This window comes from Gracilinanus agilis, chromosome 6, assembly GCF_016433145.1.
Source record: "Gracilinanus agilis isolate LMUSP501 chromosome 6, AgileGrace, whole genome shotgun sequence".
Classification (NCBI taxonomy): Eukaryota; Metazoa; Chordata; class Mammalia; order Didelphimorphia; family Didelphidae; genus Gracilinanus; species Gracilinanus agilis.
In genome coordinates this window covers 178,450,685-178,472,006 of record NC_058135.1, presented here as the reverse complement: position 1 = coordinate 178,472,006, position 21,322 = coordinate 178,450,685, and the positions used below count along the sequence as shown (strand labels likewise).

Here is a 21,322-nt window from a genome sequence, read left to right as displayed (position 1 = left end):
CAGATAAGAAAATGGTGTGGATGAAGAAGAGATAGACCAGATTCGGCAAGTACAAGCCAGTTCCAAATGATCAAAATTAGAAGCATAATAAAGGAAATGGTTCTTGCCTGCCAACAGAAAGAACTGTCACCTCTCCTTGGCGCCGACTTCTTCCTTCTTTCGCTTTATTACTTGGCTTTATGAAGTGCCACCGTTTATGTCTGCAGCGTTGGCACACATCTCTTTCTACCGCCCCTCCGACAGTATGGAGATGATGGCCACACATGTGCTTCCCTGGAGTGCCTCCCGGTGACAAGGGACCAGGACTCACCGGAGGGCTGCCTGGAGTACTAGGAGTCAAAGGGCTGGTAGGGGAGGAAGCGAATGAGACAGTTAGTTACTTTAAGGAAACCTCAGTTCATTTAAAAGAACAAACCTTCAACCAAAGCAATTTCGGGAGCAGATTTACAAACAAATTTTTAAAAATATCTTCCTCAGTGATATATAAACGGGCTTTGTAAATTTTCTTTAATCACAAAAGATAATTCGTTCACATTTCACTTTCCCTAAAAAACACAAGTCTTTTTCTCCCTCCCAGAATCCAACATTTTATCATGAAATCAGCTGGAAATTAACAATTGGCTCAATTGATAACATTCTATTTGAACCAGAAGGGTAATGTTTCTTTCTTAATTTTTAATCTACTCCCTGGCAGAGAGCCCTAAGATACTATTTCTCATTCACTGCTGAGTTCCTGCCTTAACTTGAGCAGAGATAGCCTAAAAATGTGTGCCTTTGTGGCTAGCTAAAATTAAGCCTAATTAAGTTTTGGTGCCTTAAAAAAAAAGGTACTGGATTTCTTTCTTTTTATTATTATTATTTCATTTATTTATTTTTACCAATTACACATAGTAACAAAGTTATATGATTGAACTTGTCTCCCTCCCTCCCTTCTCTCCCCTCTCCCAGAGCAGCCAAGCGATTCGATCTCGGTTATACATGTGTTTCTTTTTGTTTTTCTTTTTCTTTTTGTTGAGAAAAAGTAGTTTTGAAATTAGATATTCAGTTCTGCAACAATAAATGTGTAGCAAGAAGGGAGAAAAGGTCATTCATACTGACCCCATTTAAATTCTGCCTCTTGGTCATCCCCCTCCCATCTCCCTTAACAAAAGTAAAAGGTCCACTAATGGCAGGAATTGGGAATCATTCCAAACTGGTGGGCACATTTTTTATAGGTTTACTTGGCATTGAGTCAACCTCCACAAACAACTGAGGGTGCCACTTCCCAGGCAGATCTTACCAGGAGAGAGGAATAGAAAATTTGGGAGAGCAAGAGCTGTTATAACATTTATCTTAAGTTTTAGGGAAGGAAGAGTCACAATGGTGACAAACAAGTTGAATGGCAAAGTGGCCAAGGCTTTATTTATTTTTTAGATGTTTAAGCCCAAGAAAAGTTTATATATGGCCTTTACCCGAGTTATATTTTTAAACTTTACTGTCCACTTGAATCTCAAGTGCTATTTTCTTTAAAAAAAAAATGTTGGGGGTACCTGGGTAGCTCAGTGGATTGACAGCCAGGTTTACAGACAGGAGGTCCTAGGTTCAAGGTTCATATCTGGCCTTAGACACTTCCTAGCTATGTGACCCTGGGCAAGTCACTTAACCCCTTATCAGTTTTCTGTCTTAGAACTAATATATAGTATTGATTCTAAGACAGAAGGTAAGGGTTGTTGTTTTTTTTTTTTAATTTTGCTAATGTTATAACACCACATCCATTTTCTAGGAAAGATGATAGTACAAACACCTCATGTAGATTTTTAGCAGATATTAACTTTTAAAGAAAGGCTATGCTCAATTACCCCAGACTAATTTATTCAGAGACATAATAATGATCAAAGGCCTTAGCCTAAAATGAATGTTATTATAGCATTGCTTCACATAAAACAAATGTTTTCTAAATAAATACATCAATGACTGCCTTTACACCCTCTACAAACAATACTTAAGATAAAGACCATTACAAAAGAAAAGTGGCAAACTTTGGGACATTAAATTTGAGCAATTAAATGAAAAAGTTTCCTTTAAAGAAAAAAAGTCTCACCTTTCAGGATCACATACACTGTTTTCTGCCACCATGGCCTTTAAAATATCAGCATTTGCTGCAAAAATAGAAATAGTAATTACACTTAACTGTATGAAATGCATACTTATAGAATTTTAAATCTAGACAAGAATTTTAGGTATCCTGGTCCAACCTCCTAGTCATACAGATGAAAAAATTAACTCTGACTTCCAACGATATCTTTAAAAATTTACATCAGAATCATAAAGTATTAAACCTAAAGAAAAATAAATTTCCCATTGAGTTAAAAAATAAGAACACATCTACATTTGTCTCTTTTAGGCACAAAAATAATGTTTCAATTGATACTCTTCCCCACTGCTCTCAAACATGACCAAGTTTCTTGCTATTGATCTCTGCCATCTATCAGTTTCCACTGAACCCACAGTTATACAGTGATTAAGATTTATATAATTCCTTGGGGGAGGGGAAGTCCTGTACGGTATTATTATCTCCATCTTACAAATGAGGAAAGTGAGCTTCAAAGGGAATTTTCCAATAATCACAGTTAGAACTGGGAATTCTATTCCATGCTGCTTCTGGGATTGCCAAATAATGACAGATTAAGGATATTTCTGGAAATTTCATTATAATATAAGAATTTCAATATTTCTACCTAACCTTTAAAAAAATTTTTTTTAATCCAACCACTTTCATAAGTAATTTATGAGAACACAACAGATACCCTGGGGACAAAAAAAGAAGGGCTAGTCCTTTGCCACATGCACCAACTTTAGCAATTTATGCACCAAATAACATCCTTCGATGCTGAGGACAAGGAACAAGGATTGCCATGAAGGACACTTTTGTTTCTTGTTTGTAATGACTAATGTACTCAAGAAAGACTTCAGCAACCTTGTTCATGGTGTCTGAGGAGCAAAGGACAGCTTTATACCAAGGAGAAGGAAAACACCTTTTCTAAAAGCAAATGATTTTTGTAAAGTGCTTAACACATGGTCTGGCATACATAAGATGCTATATAAATGCTTACTCCCATCCCTTTCTCAAAACCAAAAGGCTGGGGGAAGGTGAGATGGGGAGTAACAGCTAGTTGCACATTGGGATAGAGTGCCAGGCCTGGAGTCAGGAAGACCTGAGTTCAGATCTGGCCTCTGGCATTGACTGGCTATGTGACCCATGGCAGGTCACTTAACCCTGCTTGCCTCAGTTTCCTCATCTATAAAATAAGCTGGAAAAGGAAATGGCAATTAAAAAAATGGAGTTATAAAGAGTTGGACAAGGCTGAAAAAGAACAACAAATTCTAGCCAAGGCCTGCAAAGTATAAAAAATGTGCATCTCCTACCTAAACATCAGCAATGGGATTTATTTGCCAGCCCTGCTTAGAAGTGATTTTACTAGTCCTCCTAGTACTCTTTGGGACTGTGGTGATGTTCATACAGATGGCAAGGAGTACTCTACCTTACAGGGATGTAGGAAAGCATCAGGTAAACCTTAAAGTACTCTAGAAATGGGAGGAAGAAGAATCACTCTCCTAACTGTTCTCATCAGCATGGGAGAAACAGCAGTTGGGGATGTTTTCCATCCCATTAATCTTAGGAGGCAGGCCAACAGACCTCTTCTGGATTCTGGACCGCAGAGATCTGGGCTGGTCTCCACAACTGCCGGCACCAGCACCCTCTTTCTTTCACAGTCCTATTACCACTTAGCATATCCTAAGCCCAAAAATGATAGACAGAGCATATCAGCAAAACTGGAAGGGGGGGGGGGTATCTCAGTGGGTTGAGAACCAGGCCTAGAGTTGGGAGGTCCTGGGTTCAAATCTGGCCTCAGACACTTCCTAGCTGTGTGCCCCTGGGCAAGTCACTTAACCCCCATTGCCAAGCCCTTATTGCTCTTCTGCCTTGGAACCACTACTTAATTTTGATTCTAAAACAGAAGGTAAGAGTTTGTTGTTGTTGTTTTTAATCCTACAGGCAAGAGCCTCTATACTAAAGCATTTGAATTGGAGTCCATGAACATTTTAGAAATATATATATTTTTTTTGTTTTTTAACCCTTGTACTTCGGTGTATTGTCTCATAGGTGGAAGATTGGTAAGGGTGGGCAATGGGGGTCAAGTGACTTGCCCAGAGTCACACAGCTGGGAAGTGTCTGAGGCCAAATTTGAACCTAGGACCTTCTGTCTCTAGGCCTGACTCTCACTCCACTGAGCTACCCAGCTGCCCCCTAGAAATGTATTTTGATAATTATTTCAATATAATTTATTTTCTTTGTAATCCTATGGATTTTATTTTTATTCACTGAAAATCTAAGAAAGGACAGACTGCCTAAGTGGTCCATAAGACACAAAAGGTGAAGAAGCCTTGTTCTATGCAAAGTAAGAGAATGCCAAAACACGGTTAGCAAGGCTTTGGCCAAATCTATCATGGGTAGCCTTGATGAGAAAAGTTCAGCATAAGAACATGGATCACTACTTATCAAATGCCTTATTTATCACTATGGATATTATACTTTAGACAATATGCTAATTCATTTCCTTCCACTTTCCTATTTGTTGTATTTCCTTCATAGCCACAAGAACTTGAAGATAGCTGTTAATCATCTAATCATCAGTAAACAAACTTCCTTTAAATCATTAATCCTTTGCTTACTGAAGCATTCAGGAAATGCGTGGAAGAATGGAATTTAGAGGCCAGAGAAAATCTTCAATGAGAGAGAATGACCAGGAAAATGCTCCCCTCCCCCAACTTCCCTCTATTTTTCCTGGACAACACGACAATCCATATGGGAATGGGGAAAGGCCGCAACTAACCGTGGATATTTTTCCCAAATCATTTGTGTTAGAGGCGAAATCCTGATCTTCTTCTCAAAAGGTCAGGGATGCAACACTCCCTACATCTAAGCAAAGTCTGCATGGGTCATGGAAGCCCTAGTTGTATCATGAGAGGTAATCATCTTCATGACTTTCTGAAAGAACCATTCGATGGCTAACTAAATACTATGGGATGGTCTACTTTAGGGTCTAGACTAGCGTTTTTAATTTAGCACAGGAAACGTCCAAACCTCTGCAGCTCAGTCCTACAACGTTTGTCTAGAGCCCGGAGGGGGTTCAATAACTTGCCCAGGGTCTTACATTCACTGTCAGATACAGGATGAGAACTAAGCCAGGCCTTCTGGGTTCCAAGGTTGACCCTCTATCCACCACCATTCCACACGGCCTCTCAAATTCATAGATTAAATTTAAATTCTGCCCAGAAAGGGGCACCTGGATAGCTCAGTGGATTGAGAGCCAGGCCTAGAGACAGGAGGTCCTAGGTTCAAATCTGGCCTCAGACACTTCCCAGCTGTGTGACCCTGGGCAAGTCACTTGACCCCCATTGCCTAAGAAGTTAAGGGTTTAAAAATATTAAAAAAAAAAAAATTCTGCCCAGAAAGCCCCTTTCCCATCATTAATCATCAGAATCTGCCACCAAGTTTTTGGATCTCCACTTTCTACCTTGGTAGATAATTCAAGTCCCTGAGAGAGTTTTTATTAATTTCTCCTTTTTTATATTTAAGAGGAAAAAGAGCAATACTATTTTTCAGTCAAAGACCCCCTGCTGTGCAATTTGGTGGGGTTTTTTTTTGTTTTTTTTGAGGCCCCTTGCTGTGCCGCTTGGTCGTTGGTGACAGTTAGAAGGGTTTGGCTGAGTGTGGTTTGTAAGTTTCAGACCCTTGGAAAGGGCTGTGGTCTCTGGGTCTCCTGGGGAGAGGGTGTGCTGCTTCCAATCTCTCTTGTGGGAAACAGAGAACTGAATTTAGGCCTTAATAGCCTTACTGATGATCAATTAACTTGGGTAGATAAGGTACATAGATAGTGGTTTTATTATCAGATAGAAAGAATAGAAAGACAGAAGAATCAGATAGAAAGAATAGGTGAGGGCTTTAGGCTAGCAGAAGATACTGCCCTCCGAGACAGATAGATGTAGGGTTTCCTAGAAAAATTTAGTTAGAATTGGGATCTTGGCTGTAGTTATAATCTAAGATTACTTTCACTTTCCTGCTTCCTACTTCCTATCTGTATTTCCTAATAATAAACTAAGTGTTTTACAATTAATAAACTGCATACTGGCTTTTGTTCAAACTGCTGCCCCAAAAAATTTAACCCTTCAAATCCTTTAGCAGTACCCAAATCCAACAGCAGCAGCCATTTCGAGGTCTCCCCACCAGAAGAGAGAATTAACAGGGGAACCATAGGTGACAATTCAAATAATAATTGGACAGGGAAGTAGTATTATATCTAGTCAAAGCCCAAGGAATTACAGAAGAATAATAATTTGGGGATCACTTAATAAAAGCCTATCCATAAAAGGTATTTACCAAGACAAACCAAAATTGAATTGCAACACACAGGATGTGATTAATATATGAATAAGAAAGTCATTAAAAGTACAATAGTATTAAAACTTCACCTTCATTCCACCAGTGATTCAGAAAGGATTTCAGGGAAGAGAACGAGGATTAATATCAACAAAAAGTTGATATTAGCAGAAGAATCATGTTGGTAGAGTTGGTTGTGGGATAAATAAGATATTTTCCCATAAAATCCTTAAGGATCTTGGCTTGAAAGTTGAACCTAGAAATGGCGGGTTATGATTTACCTAATTAGCAGATGTTGCTTTGACTCAGAAAGTGTAAAGCTTCAGAAGAGAAAGCAGGCTTGTTTCTTCATAATTATATCCCCAGAGTCTACCAGAGTACCTGGTACTTTGTAGGTCAGGCAGTCGGGCAATCAACATTTGTCAAGGAGCTACTACGTGCCAGGCACTGTGTTAGGCTGGTGATATAAAAAGAAGCAAAAGATAATCCCTGCCTTCAAGGAATTCACAGTCTAATAAGGTAGACAACAAGCAAACAAGTACATTTATACTTGTATAAAACAAGCCACATACTGAAAAAAACAGCAAATAAGAGATGAAAGGCACTATAATTTAGAAGGGATGGGAATGGCTTCTTACCTAAGATGGGATTTTAGTTGGGACTTAAAGGGGGCAGCTGGGCAGCTCAGTGGATGGAGAGCCAATCCCAGGGATGGGAGGTCCTGGGTTCAAATCTGACCTCAGACATTTCCTAGCTGTGTGACCCTGGGCAAGTCACTTAACCCCCATTGCCTAGCCCTGACCGCTCTCCTGCCTAGGAACTAATACTCAGTATTGATTCTAAGGCAGAAGTTAAGGGTTTTGGGTTTTTTTTTTTTTAAATGAATAATGATCAGAGGAGAAACAAGAAGACAATTTTCAAACAGAAAATAAATCTAATGGTGAAGAGAGCACAGCATCTTCTCTGGAGGTGGGGAGTATGGGTAGGAAAGCGAGATGTAGGAAAGAATTACATAAAGTCATCATTACAAATGGGGGATTATAGGGAGGAAGGCAGTGGAAACAACTACTACAAGCACCTCCATGAGAGGTATAAGACTAAGTTTATTGACCCTAAAAAAGAAACAGGCCACAAGTACAATATGAAAGTCACCAAGAACAAAACCCTGAGCTAAAATTCATTAATGATGACTCTCCTACTAGAATAATAATAACTAGTATTTAAATGGCACTTTAAGGTTTGCAAAGTGCTTTGCATACATTATTTCATTCGATCCTCACAACTCTGTGGAGTAGTACAATGATTAGCCCCACTTTTCAGAAGAAGAAACTGAGACTAAAAGGTTAAATGATTTATCCAGGGTCACATAGCTAGGAAGTGTCTGAGACGACATTTAAACCTAAGTCTTCCCAACTCCAGGTCTGACATTCTATCCACTGTTCTACCTAACTGCCCCAAGAATTCAATTTTTACTTAATTTTTTAATTTTTTATTTAGAATATTTTCCCATGGTTATATGATTCATCATTTCCCCTCCCTTTCTCTTCCTCACCATCCCCCCTCCCAGCTGACAAGCAATTCTACCAGGTTATACATGTATCATTGTTCAAAACCTATTTCCATGTTATTCACATTTGCAGTAGAGTGATCTTTTATTTTTTTTATTTTTTATTTAGATTATTTTCTGAAAGCTCAATTTAAAACTCGGCCTTACTACTGACTCCCTAGGTGAGTTTGGGCAAGTTGTTAAATTCTCTTGGCTTTGAAGTCTCCTTGGACTAGACCTCTAAGGTTCCTTCTGGTTCTAAATCCTATAACCTGGATTCAAGGTCTGGCTCTACCACCACCTACTTCTGTGTCTGGAGATAAAACATTTCACTTTCCCAGCCTTAGTTTTCTCGTCTCTAAAAAGAGGACTCGTCCTCCTCTCTACTTCACTAACTTTGTGGTCAGCAAAGGGTTGTGAAAACCAAAGTACTCCATAAATGAAAGTTACAATGAGGTGGAAAGGACTCCTTTCTGTTGCTATTCACTCCAGAAATTTCTCCTTATCTTGCCTCATCTATGCAACCTGGCACATTTGCACGCCACGATGTATAAATGCAAAAATATTTGGACATCCGTATTGAAGGATGCCTCAATATCCCATTTGCCCAGAGTTCTTACCTACTGCCCAGAAGTCCATGCAATGAATCTCATGCATTTTACACACAGGAAATATCCCCTGGCCTTTACTCTGGGCTCAGTCACCTTGATTTTAGAGACGATTCCCATAAGCCTACTTATGTGGTTCCTTGGCACATAGGGAATTGGAAGAAGTCAGTAAGAATGAAAGAAGGGAAGGATATCGACTAACAACAATCCAGCAAAGTCCATAAGAAGTGAGAGCAAGAAATCAGGTAAGTTAGGACTTGGATGTGATAGTCAAGGCAGAGAGAGCCTGTTGGCCTGTTTTAGTAGAAAGAACATTAAACTTGAAATCAGATACCCAAAATCAGTGTCACCACTCAATGGGTACACAGCAGGGTCAGTTTCACTTTTACCTTTGTATTCCCAACACCTATCAGAGTGTCTGGCACATAGTAGGCACTTAATATTGATTAACTGATATCATTTGGGGCAAGTTAATTTCTCTGAGCCTCAGAGTTCCAATCTATAAAATGTGAAGAAGAAAAAGTGTCTTACCTACACAGCAGGTTAATGTGAGAATCCCACAGCTTTATAATCATGATCACTAGACACTATTATTATTGTTATTATTATTATTATTATTATAGACTCATGCCTGAAAGTCCTTCCACTATACACAACACTGCCTCTCAAATAAAATAATAACAATGGCAGTGTTGGAAGAAGCATTTTAGCTCTATATGCTTTTTTATTCTAGTCTAGAAATTATTGTTTAGTAACCATGTTTTACTATAAGCTGTTACTCTAAAAAGTAGGGAAAGGGGAAAACCATTTAGGAAGAGTTCAATCCAAAAGGCTTACATTTTTTTCCCCCAGAACTTTTGGTACTGACAAATGGAAGACAAAATTATCTGAAATACCCATTTATATAAAATGGCTCACTCCCTTGTTGAGTCAGTGAAATGAAGTGTTGTTGTATTAGCAAAAAAGGCTACTTGTTCAATAGCTAACTCAAATGGTATTAAACATACCAGAGCTGTGCACAAGTTTATCCCTTATTGAAAATGTGCTCTGGAGGAGAGGTAGGTGGCTTAGTGGCTAGAGAGCCAGGCCTAAAGCTGGGAGGTCCTGTGTTCAAATGTAGCCCCGGATACTTCCCAGCTCTGTGACCCTGGGAAAGTCACTTAACCTGAATTGCCTAGCCTTTACTGCTCTTCTGCCTTGGAACCAATTGTATTGAGTCTAAGACAGACCCTAAGAGTTTAAAAAAAGAATGGATTTTTGTAAGCTACCAGAAGTTTTAAATACCATTAGCATATTTATTATTAAATTATTAAGATTACCATACCTTCATTTTTCATGATGTAATGGACAATCTGTCCAACGGTATCACTATTTTCATTGATGCTGTCATTCAATTCTGAAAGAAAAAAGGAGACAACATTTTAGCAAATCACAACTAAATATTCGGTCTTAAATTGAGGAATATTTCACCCACCAAAGAGAATCCAGGGGGTGCCCAAAGGACAAAGAAAGTGGTGAGAGACCCTAAATTTCCCAAATTGAAGTCTTGGATTTATCAGGAATGCAATATTCAAATACTTCCTCAGTAATATCCTATAATAAAATAAAATAGAACTATTAGCAATATTTGTTCCTGAATTTCTCCTTAACTGCTTCTCCATATTTTAAAATGTGCCATCTTAAAAAGTCTTGCACTTATAACTTCCTATTTGATGTCTTGAACTAAATGTCCCATAGACACCTTAAACTCAACATGTCCAAAACTGAATTTGTTACTTTTTCACCCAAATCATCCCTTCTTCCTAACTTCCCTATTAATATTGAGGCTATCACCATCTACCAGGAATAATAATAAAAAAACAACATTTATGTAGCACTTAAATATGTGCCAAGCACTGTGCTGAGCATGTTAAGATTATTATCTCATTTGCTTCTCACAATTACCCTAGGAATTAGATGCTATTGTTATCTTCATTTTACAGATGAGGAAACTGAGGCAAATGGATTAAGTAACTTGCCCAGGGTCATGCAGCAAGTGTCTGAGGCTGGATTTGACCTCAGGTCTTCCAGACTACAAGCAGGGTGCTCTAACCGATGTACCACTTAGCTTCCAATCACCCAGGCTCAAAACCTAAGTGTCATCCTCAACTCTTCATTCTCTCTCACTTTTCTATATCCTATCCGTTTCCAAAGCCTTAAGATTTTACCTTTACTTCTTCAGTTCAATTTTTGGCTCAGACATTTACTAGTTGTGTGACCCTGGGCAACTCGTCCCACCCTATTTGCCTCAGTTCCTTCACCTATAAAATGAGCTGGAGAAGAAAATGGCAAACCACTCCAGTATCTTTGACAAGAAAACCCTAGATGAGTCACGAAGGACTGGAAAAAAACTGAAAAATGAACAACAACAAAAAAAATCCCACTTTTTACAAGAAGCCCTTCCTGATCCCCCTTAATTCTAGTGCCTTGTCTCTGTTGACCATTTCCAACTCATTCACTATACAGCTTTTTTATACATAAATTTTAAAAAATTGTTTGTTACATTAAAATGCCCAGGTAACTCCCTCTGCCACTCCCTCTTTTTGTCATGTGACAAAAAGACATGTACATATAAAACTACATCTTGTTTATTTCTACTTATCAGTTCTTTCTCTAGAGGTGGACATACTTAAGTCATTCTTCAGATTAAAATTTCGGTTGTTATATATAGTGTTTTCTCAGTTCTGCTTATTTCATTCTTCCTAATTTCATGTAGGTCTTTCCATGATTTTCTAAAATTAACCTGCTTGTCATTTCTTTTATTTTTTTTTAAATCCTTATATTCCCTCTTAGAATCAAGATGATGTATTGGTTCCAAGTCAGACGAGTGGTACAGACTTACCCAGAGTCACACAGCTAGGAAATGTCTGAGGCCAGATTTGATCCCAGGACTGTCTGTCTCCAGGTTTCTCTATCCACTGAGCCACCTTGCTACTGCCCACTCATCATTTCTTACAGAGCAGTAAAATTCCATCAACAATCATATGGCACAACCTGTTTAGTTTCTTTACATATTGTCACTCCATTATTATTGGACTGGGAGTTCCTTGAGAGCACACACTCTCTTACCTATCTTTGTTACCCTAGTGCTAAATACTAAATGTTTACAGATTGACTGACTGACTGCAAAATCTCCCAGAGGCTTTTCAAAACAATATTTTTATGGGGCAGTTAAGTGGTTGAATTTATAGAGAGCCAGGCCTGGAAACAAGAGTTCCCGGATTCAAATCTGACCTCAGGAGTTTCCTAGCTGCATGAGTATGAGCAAATCACCTAATCCCAACTGCCTAGCCCTTACCTTTCTTCTGCCTTGGAACCAATACTTAGTCACGATTTTAAGACCGAAGATATGGGTTAAGAAGAAAAAATACTTTCATGCATTTATTCCAAGCATTAACCTTTTTTTTGGTTGTTGTTACATCATTCTCCCCATTTCCACATTGTATTTGAGGGAAAAGAAAGGAAGGAAGCTAATTAAATAATCTCCTGGCTTACTATTCCAATTCAAATGTTAGTCTTTTGTTTTCTAATTGGACAACAATCATTTCTGTACTAGTATGTTCTCAAAAAACTCTTGGAGCCATTTGAAAGCATTACACAACTGTCCAAATGGCTATAATTTCCATTTGGCCACCATGTTTCCTATGTTCTTCTAAAATGTATCTGTCCATTTTCAAAAGCTATATTGGGAAACCTGAATTGAATTCTTTTCAAAACTATGAGGCCATCATAGGGGAAAGTGGCAGCTAGCAGGTGGATTTGCTCCATCTTTGAAAAATAAAAGCCCCTTTTTCCTCTAAATTGCTCGGACTTATTTGTTTCTGTGAATCACGTAACAAATGACAGCATCCCAGAGCCCTCCAAATGCTACTTGAGATCTGCCAAGAATGAATGAGTGCATTTGCTGTCTTCCTTCTGGAAATGTACAAACTGGGCTCCATGGAAAGTAGACTTCAGCAAAGAGAAAGCCCGACAGGGCCAAGCCGTAGAGGAGACGCTCACTAAGAGGAAACAGAGTTCTCTGTTTACAAACACTGTCTGAGGTTTCCTTCTAAGTTTCCTCACAAGTTTTCATATGACTCATTATGCAATGAGGGTTCTTTATGAGCCTTGTAAGGGCAGTGGGGGTGGGGAAAAAAACAACAACTCAGTCTGCTGACCAGGGACGAGCAAGACTCTCCCCTCAGGATGACTGGCTCGTCCATAACCTCTTCTAAAGGGCCCCTTTCTGCCAAAACAGCACTGCAGGGCTACAAGTCTCATGAAAAAGGGCTGACTGTCTAATCCTCAAAGTCAAATTTCAATACCAATTTTGAACTGGGGAAAGATAAGTTTTTCCCTAAAGTCTTTCTGCTAAATAAAGAAGAGAAGGGGGAAAAAAAAGACCTTGAAATGGTTATTCATTCCTCAGATTTCTGTGTATGTATCAACCCCACACTGGTTGGTAGTATTTCACAATCTTATCTTCTATACAAAAAAGTGTAAAAACTTATATTCAGGTTCATTGATTTATAAGAATCTATCATTGAGGAACAGCTAGGTGGTTTGGTGGTTCAGTGAATAGAGAGAGCCAGGCCTAGAGAGGGGAGGTCCTGGGTTCAAATTTGGTCTCAGACATTTCTTTAGCCATGTGACCCTGGAAAAGTCACTTAAAACCCAATTACTTATCCCTTACTGCTCTTCTGCATTGGAACTGATAGTATCGAGTCTAAGATGAAGGTAAGGGTTTAAAAAAAAAGAATCTGTAATTGAGATCATTTCATAACAAAATAAAAAAGGCAACAATGGATTTGGGACTTATTGCCATCATCCTCGATCCTTTTACTATTCCTAATTTACTAATGCTTGATTTGTTCATTAAGAGTACAATATTGGGGAAACAAGGTAGCACAGTGAATAGGGTGCCAAGCCCGGAGTCAGGAGGATCTGGGTTCAAATCTGGCCTCACTATGTGACCTTTTGCAAGTCAGTTAATCCTGACTACCTTGTCCTTGAACTGATCCTAAGACAGAAGGTGAGAAAAAATTTTAAAAGTACAATATTTCTGCCATGGGATAATACAGACATGATAACTCACATGCAGTAAATAAGAAAGAATGGCCTTGTTTTTTCCAATAACCTAAGTCTCTAAATCAGAGTTCTTAACCTGAGGTCAGTGAACTTGTTTTTTGTTCATTTTTAAAATATTTTGAAAACTGTATTTCAATATAAGTGGATTTCCTTTGTTATCCTAATGTATTTTATCCTAAGTATTTAAAAAACATTAGGGCATGTAGGTGGTGCAGTGGATAGCTCAGACCTAGAGTCAGGAAGACCCATCTTTCTTTCTGAGTTCAAATCTCACCTCTAACACTTACTGACTACGTGACCCTGGGCAAATCACTTAACCACATTTTCCTCAGTTTCCTCATCTATAAAATGAGCTATAAAATGGCAAACTACTCCAATATCTTTGCCAAAAAAACCCTGAATGGAGGTCATAAAGAGTCAGACATGGCTGAAAAAGGAATGACAACAATAAAACTTTCACCTTTAAAAGAAGCCTTTCTTGATCCCCCTTAATTCTAGTGCCTTCTCTCTGTTGGTTTTTTTCAACTTATCCCCTCAATGGCATCATGAAGAATCAGACACAATTGAAATATCTACACAACAACAACCCCATGACACACACACACAAAAAAAAGATTAAGAACTGTTCTAACTAGTCCTGGCCTAAAGTTATCTTTGTAATGAGATAAAAAGAATGGGAAATCAAAACCATGCCTTATGAGTATTGATTGAAAGAACTGGGGATGTTCAGTCTGGAGAAGAAAAGACACAGAAGGGATCTAACAACTTCAAAAATTTACAGCTTTCACAAGGAAGAAAAATGAGACTTGTTCTCCTTGGTTTCAGGTGGCAGAGTTAGAAACAATGGGGTGGAGGGTTCCAGAGGCAGATTTCATTTGACCCTCTAAAAATAAGAAAATAACCAAGTATTCAGAGTTTATGGTTGGTCAGCTTTGGGGGAAGAGGGGTCCCCCTTTTTTAAAATCAGAGGCATTTACCTATCTTTTCAGCTTTTTCCTCCTCAACTTCTTGTTCAGCTTCTGTTGTACAACGATATCCCTTCTTCTTAAGCAGATGGCAGATAAAGACTCCCAGAAGTCCCATGATGAAGAAAACTGGAACTAGTCCAATGGCAACATATTCTGGGTGTCTAGTCCCAGCATTGTTCGTAGGAGATGGAGTTGTCCCTCCACTGGATGAAGCTAAAAAAGATAACGTAGAATAGGAATAAACATGAAGTCCTGAATCTGAGCTGTCTAAAAAAATTAACCTTGCAAAGATAATAGTTAGAAAGTAGGTGGTGTGGAAATGACTGGAAGGTTTTAAGTGGACTACAGTGTGCATATGCTGGCCAAAAAATATTTGAAGTTATATTAACAGAGATACAGTGTCTTCAAATCTGGCCTCAGATACTTCCTAGTTGGGTGATCCTGGATAAATAACTTATCCCCATTTGTGCCTAGCCCTTGCCCTTCTGTCTTAAGAATTGTCACTAGGACAGAAAGTGTTAAGAAAAAAAAAACAAACAAACCAAACAAGAGGCACAGTGTCCAGAATAAGGGAAATTCTGCTCCTGTTGTACTTCATCTACACTAACCATACCCCACTGATGAGGCAGAAAGCACCCAGGATTAGTATGAGAAAGCCAAAAATCACTGCCACCTGAGGTGAGTTTACAAAAATAATAAGCTGGGAGCATGTCACCTGGAGAAGAAAAGAAAAGTGGCTATGGAGCTATATTAGTTGGATTCACTTATCTAAAAGATTGTCATATGAAAGAAGAATCAGAGAAGTGAATCAGGAGCAATAAGTAGAAATGAAAGGAAGGTTCATTTCAGTTTAATGCTCTGCATTCACTGTAAGAAAATATTTCCTATAATGTACAGCTGCCCAACAGTAGAACAGGTTGGGATGCGACAGGTTGAGTTGTGAGTTCTCTGAACCTGGCTAGAGATAATTCAGAGAAGGCAAAATGACTACTTGTTACATATAATGCCAACAACAGTCACACTCTGAGTTGGGATTACACTAGAGGACCTCTGAGAGAGGCTATGTAGGCTTTAGAATCAGAGGATATAAGTTCAAGTTCTAGTTCTGACTTTCTATATAAACTTACAAAGGTATAAATTTAGAAAAATCACTTAACTTCTCTAGACCTCAATTTCCTTAATTGTAAAATGGAGTAGTTGGACTAGATGGCCTCTATCTAAAGTGATGACCAGCTCTCCATCTATGATCCTCTAAGGTCCAATTCTGAAAATATATGACTCTGTATTTGTACAACAAGGCTTGAAGGGATGCCACCATTCTCCATGGAAAGAAAGGTTTGCCTCAAGAGTACTCTAAATCACAAATATGATAAGTAGTTAACCAAAGGAAAATATTGCAAAATACACAGAAAGTTCCATGTAAGTCTGAGTTGATTGAATGAATGTTGAATATCAAAAGTTGGTCTCATGGTATATGGATAACTAAGAAAGAATTATCAGCAAGGCTCTGTTATAATTGGAGCAGGTCATTCACTTAAAATAACTGTTGAAAAATTGTGGAATGATTTTAACATGGATTTCCAATTATAGTAAAGACAAAGAAAAGTATTACAAATATATGACTTCGACAAAAGTCCAAAAATGATTGACCACTGAATTAAGTAATTAAAACATTTCTTCTATGTTTTATCACCAAGAATAAGAGAAGCAGCTATGTTTAACAGAACCCCTAGAAAATGTTTATTAATCCCTACTTTGAGTATGGTATATGTGGGAGTGTATTTTTATTAACTGAATATGCTTCAAGTGCATGGCCTAAAAAAGGTGACTACTAAGGACATCATGATATGGTAACACGGGGTGGGGATGGAAGAGAAAGGGGAATGCTATACATAGACTCTACTGGATTCAAATATAGGTTCCTCCCGAATATAGAGCACCTCTGTAAGTGGGATCTCTTTGAAATGAAATACATATGTAATACGTATAAAGAAGCAATTGTTGAAAAAAAGAATCTATTATAAATGGGTGCACTTAAGTTTTATCAAAATTGGGAAGGGAAAGGAGAAACATAGCCTATATTTAGACTAATAAAATACTAGCAACTGGTTACAAAATATTGTTGAAAAGGTCATTCATATTTATCTGGTAATATATGTGTATTATATATTACCTGGCAATAGTTACACATATATGTTATGTTATATACACATATAATAGAACAAGGGGGGAAGAGAGAAAAAGAGAGGAATTGGCAATATAAATACACAAATGCATATGTCCAGATATTATATAACACACTCTCATATACAAATGTAAAACATCATAGATACTAACAAAAAAACACTATTACATTGCTCATTGTAACAATGTAGAGAACTGAAATCCAGATGTGTCTTCTCACTAATTTGGACATCAAACTAAACTCACTTCAAGTGGGATATTCCTCCAAAGAAAGCGAACCTCCAAGCAGCTTTGGTGCTAACAAAATGCAACCTATCAATCTAAATGCTGACTAAGTTGTTCATTTCATGTCTATTGACTCCTTTTATAATAAGTTATCCACTTCTCACCCCATGTAATAAAATAGTTCACATTTAAGTCCATGTTAAGGCTTATAAAGTCTTCCTTCCTTCCTCACAACAAACTGAAGTCAGTATCATCATGATTCCGATTTTATAGATCTAGAAAATGAGGTTCAGAAACCTGAAGTGGCTTGACCATGGTTATCAAACATTGTAGGCAAGATTTAATCTCTGGTCTCCTGACTAAATGTTATGCTCTTTACTCTAACCCACATAGTTTCTCAGGTAGTTTTAAATTTCTCAGGTAGAATTTGAATTTGAATTAAAGGAAATTGTGCTCCAAAAAACTTTTATAAAAAAATGAAAACATTTTCCTAGACAAATAATTTATGTGTTGCTTTGGTTCTAAGGCCATCCAACCCCAATAATCCCCAAAACAACAACAAAAAACCATACATTTGGATAGAGAACTTGCCTCAAAATTGGGAGATCCTGGGTTCGAGTCTTCTGATACTTAGTGATATGTGATGTCAGACAAGTCACTTAACTCTAGGACACTGAATTGTAAAAATGTCAACTTGTATTGATAGAGGAACTTCTTCACCAATTAAAATCAAGTCGAGTCTAATATCTTAGAGTGTATGTTATACCACTACCAGTCCAACAGAACTCAACTACTATGAAGTGTTAAGTATGAAAAAATGAACTGAGTTTCAACTTGGGGTTTTTGGAACATATTTTCCTCTAACTGTTCACACACACACACACACACACACACACACACACACACACACACACACGTGAAAACAGAAAGTATCAAGAGGGGAAGAGATTTTGGTACATGGCTAGCAAGATCAATTAATTGACCATCAAGAATTTATTGAGCACATCAAAGGAATAAAGAACTGGAGGAATTCCATGTGAACTGGAAAGACCTCCAGGAATTGATGCAGAGTGAAAGGAGTAGAGCCAGAAGAACATTGTACACAGAGACTGATACACTGTGGTAAAATCGAATGTAATGGACTTCTCTACTAGTAGCAATGCAAGGATGCAGAGCAAGGCTGAGGGACTTATGAGAAAGAAAACTAGCCACATTCAGAGGAAGAACTGTGGGAGGAGAAACACAAGAGGAAAAACAACTGCTTGAACACATGGGCTGATGGGGATATTATTGGAGATGAAGACACTAAAAGATAACTAGTCCAACTATCAATAATATAGAATTAGGTCTTAATCAGTGATACATGTAAAACCCAGTGGAATTGTGCATCGGCTAAGGTGGGTTAGGGGGAGAAGGAAAGAACATGAAACATATAACTATGGGAAAATACTCAAAATAAAAATAAAAATATAAGAATTTACTGAGCACAGATCATGTACTGAAGATATAAGTCTATCAGTTAGAAGAGCTGAAAGAAAATGGCACAGATAAGACACTGCATACACAGTGGACCCAGAGAGTAATCCTGGACACTCTAGTTAGGAATATTCATACTGTTCTAGACTGCATTGTTCAGACAAAGGCGCAGAGTACAATAATGGTCCTGAAAATGCCCTAAGCACTTTCCTCGCTTCCTGCTTTTATTGGAAGAGGACATACATACTTAGAACCAGACAGTTTTACATCAAAATGACCCTGAATATGAAAAGGATTCATTTAGGAACCAGGAAACACTTAGCAAACTTTGCCTGAGAAGAGCTGGGAAAAATATGCTAGAAATAATGGTCAAATTATAACGAGGGCTCTCCTGGGTCTAGAGGGCTAAACAGAATAGTGCAACGGGTATTTAGTGCCAAAAAGCATATCAATAAAAGAGTTTCTCCCATATTACCCTCCATTTGGCATATAGCAATTAGATCATTCAAGTTTCTGCATATTACACTAATTGGCATGAAGCAGACTGCTGATATTTTTAATGATTCATTAATGAAAATACTGCAAAACAATACATTCATCAAAACTAATTTACATTTGGCTCTGGAATACAAACACACAAATGTCGGAGAAACATTTACTCAGGCTACAAACACAGTCAATGTTTCACCACATTTTCTGGACCTCCTCTGGTAGAGTTAACAAGAGAATTGTAAACTGTGATCTTAAAGTAGTAGACTATCAGCTCCTTGAGGGCAGGAGCTGTATATAATGTTTAATCTTTGCATCCCCAGAGTCTAGCATGGAGTCTTGAACTTAGAAAGTAGTTAATATTCAACTGAAATGGTCCTTGCCCTCAGGAAGCTTACAGTTTAGTGGAGAAAACAAGATTAACATTAATCAATAACCAGGGAATATGGCAGGTACTCCAAGGTTCCACCCTGATAGAATGAGGACCCTGAATTTCTAAAGGATTCCTAAAGGCATCAGATAGAATGGAGCACAAGCTCTAACAGACCCTCAAAAACTGGAACAGTTTCAGGCGAGAACCCAGTGATAGACTGCATGTATGCTGTCTGGGAGACCCATCTGGGTAAGCATGAAAGAGGTTCATTATCAGAAGTAAGCCACCAGGTAATAAATATTTTTGGCCATAATGACTCATGTAGGCCATCTGCTGAGGCACAGATCACTGAAATATCTAAGCACATAACCAAGGGCAAAAGAAGGTCTATGTGCTTATGGGAGTTAAGAGAAGGCAGAGACCAAAAGAGTCAGGGAAATTATTTTTTTTAACCCCTACCTTCTGTTTTAGAATCAATGCTAATTAGTACTTCCAAGTAGAGAGTGGTAAGGGCTAGGCAATTGGAGTTAAGTGACTTGTCCAGGGTCACACAGCTAGGAAGGGTCTTAAGGACAGATTTCAAATGAGGACCACTTACTTATCTCTAGGTCTGGCTCTACCAAGCCACTTACCTGCCCCTAGTCAAGGAAATTTTTTTAAATTGTTGTTGTTTAGTCAGCAATGTTCCTCAATCCCAAAAGTTGTTCTGGGCAGTGAGGTGGCATAGTGTGATAGTGTTGAACCTCATGTCGGGTAGACCCGAGTTCAATTTCTGCCTTAACTACTTCCTAGCTGTGTGACCTGGTACAGGTCAATTAATTTATTTTAACTTCAATTTCCTCATCTTGTAAAGGTAAATAATAATCTATCTCACAGAGGAAAAAATTATTTAACACACATAAAATGCTTTGCAAACCTTAAAGTGCTATATAAAGAGCTATTCCATAAAAAGATTATTATCTGGCTTTATAAAATGCTTTAAAACTTATAAAACGCTTTATTGTTATCATATTATTTTGCCTCTGAAATAACTCTGAGGAAGGTACTTCCTCATTATTATTCCCATTTTACAAATGAATAAACTTACTGAGATTAAAAGAGATTTAATTTAACAAATATACTAGAGCAATTAGTGTTTGTCTGAGGCAAAGTTCAAATCCAAATCGTCCTGATTCTAAGTCTACACTGCCTCTAGTGATGATGATGATGATGATGATGATGATGATGATAACAATCAGCATTTATACAGTGCTTTAAAGTTTGCAAAGCCTTTTATACCTCATTTGATCCTCACAACAATCCTGGAACACAGGTGCTATTATTATTCTCATTTTTTCAGATGAGGAAACTTAGGCTATGAGAAAGGTTAAATGACCTGGGGCATCTAGATGGCACAGTAGATGGAGAGCCAGACCTGGAGTTATATGTAATTAGAATTTTGTACCCCAGGACTCCATTTCCCAGAATCCTACTTTCTCTTTACATTACATCCATTTAGATATATATACATACATTTCGAGATAAGTTTCCAGAACCCCACTCTCTCGTTCTCTTCTCCTGCGAATGGTGGTCCGGGAAAAACTGCTCTTTACTCAGGCTCTTTATATTTCCTCTACTTCAAATGATTATTAATAAATCTTATAAAATATAATACTTGGAGTTATTGGAGATTAATTTTAATCTTATAGTTAGAAGGACCTGGGTTCAAATCTGACTTCAGCCACTAACCAACTGTGGAAAACCCATTTGCCTAGCCCTTGCCTTTCTGTCTTAAAGTTGTTCCTAAGATAGAAAGTAACTTTTTTTTCTTTCCCTTTATTTATTTAGAATATTTTTCCATGGTTACATGATTCATGATCCCTCTACCCCCACTCTTTCCTCCCCCCTCCAGAAACTGACAAGCAATTCCACTGGGTTATACAT

General features: G+C 38.0%; 1 protein-coding gene across 1 annotated transcript in view; it reads right to left on the bottom strand.

Moving 5' to 3' along the window:
• RELL1 (RELT like 1) overlaps nucleotides 1-21,322 on the bottom strand; it is a 65,351-nt gene that overhangs the window by 23,060 nt on the left and 20,969 nt on the right. Inside the window, exons 2-5 of the mRNA XM_044682368.1 lie at nucleotides 14,662-14,865; nucleotides 9,900-9,971; nucleotides 2,081-2,138; nucleotides 108-344 (exon numbers count right to left, since the gene is read on the bottom strand). Coding sequence (XP_044538303.1) covers nucleotides 108-344; nucleotides 2,081-2,138; nucleotides 9,900-9,971; nucleotides 14,662-14,865 — 571 coding nt within the window. The remainder of the gene's footprint in view (nucleotides 1-107; nucleotides 345-2,080; nucleotides 2,139-9,899; nucleotides 9,972-14,661; nucleotides 14,866-21,322) is intronic.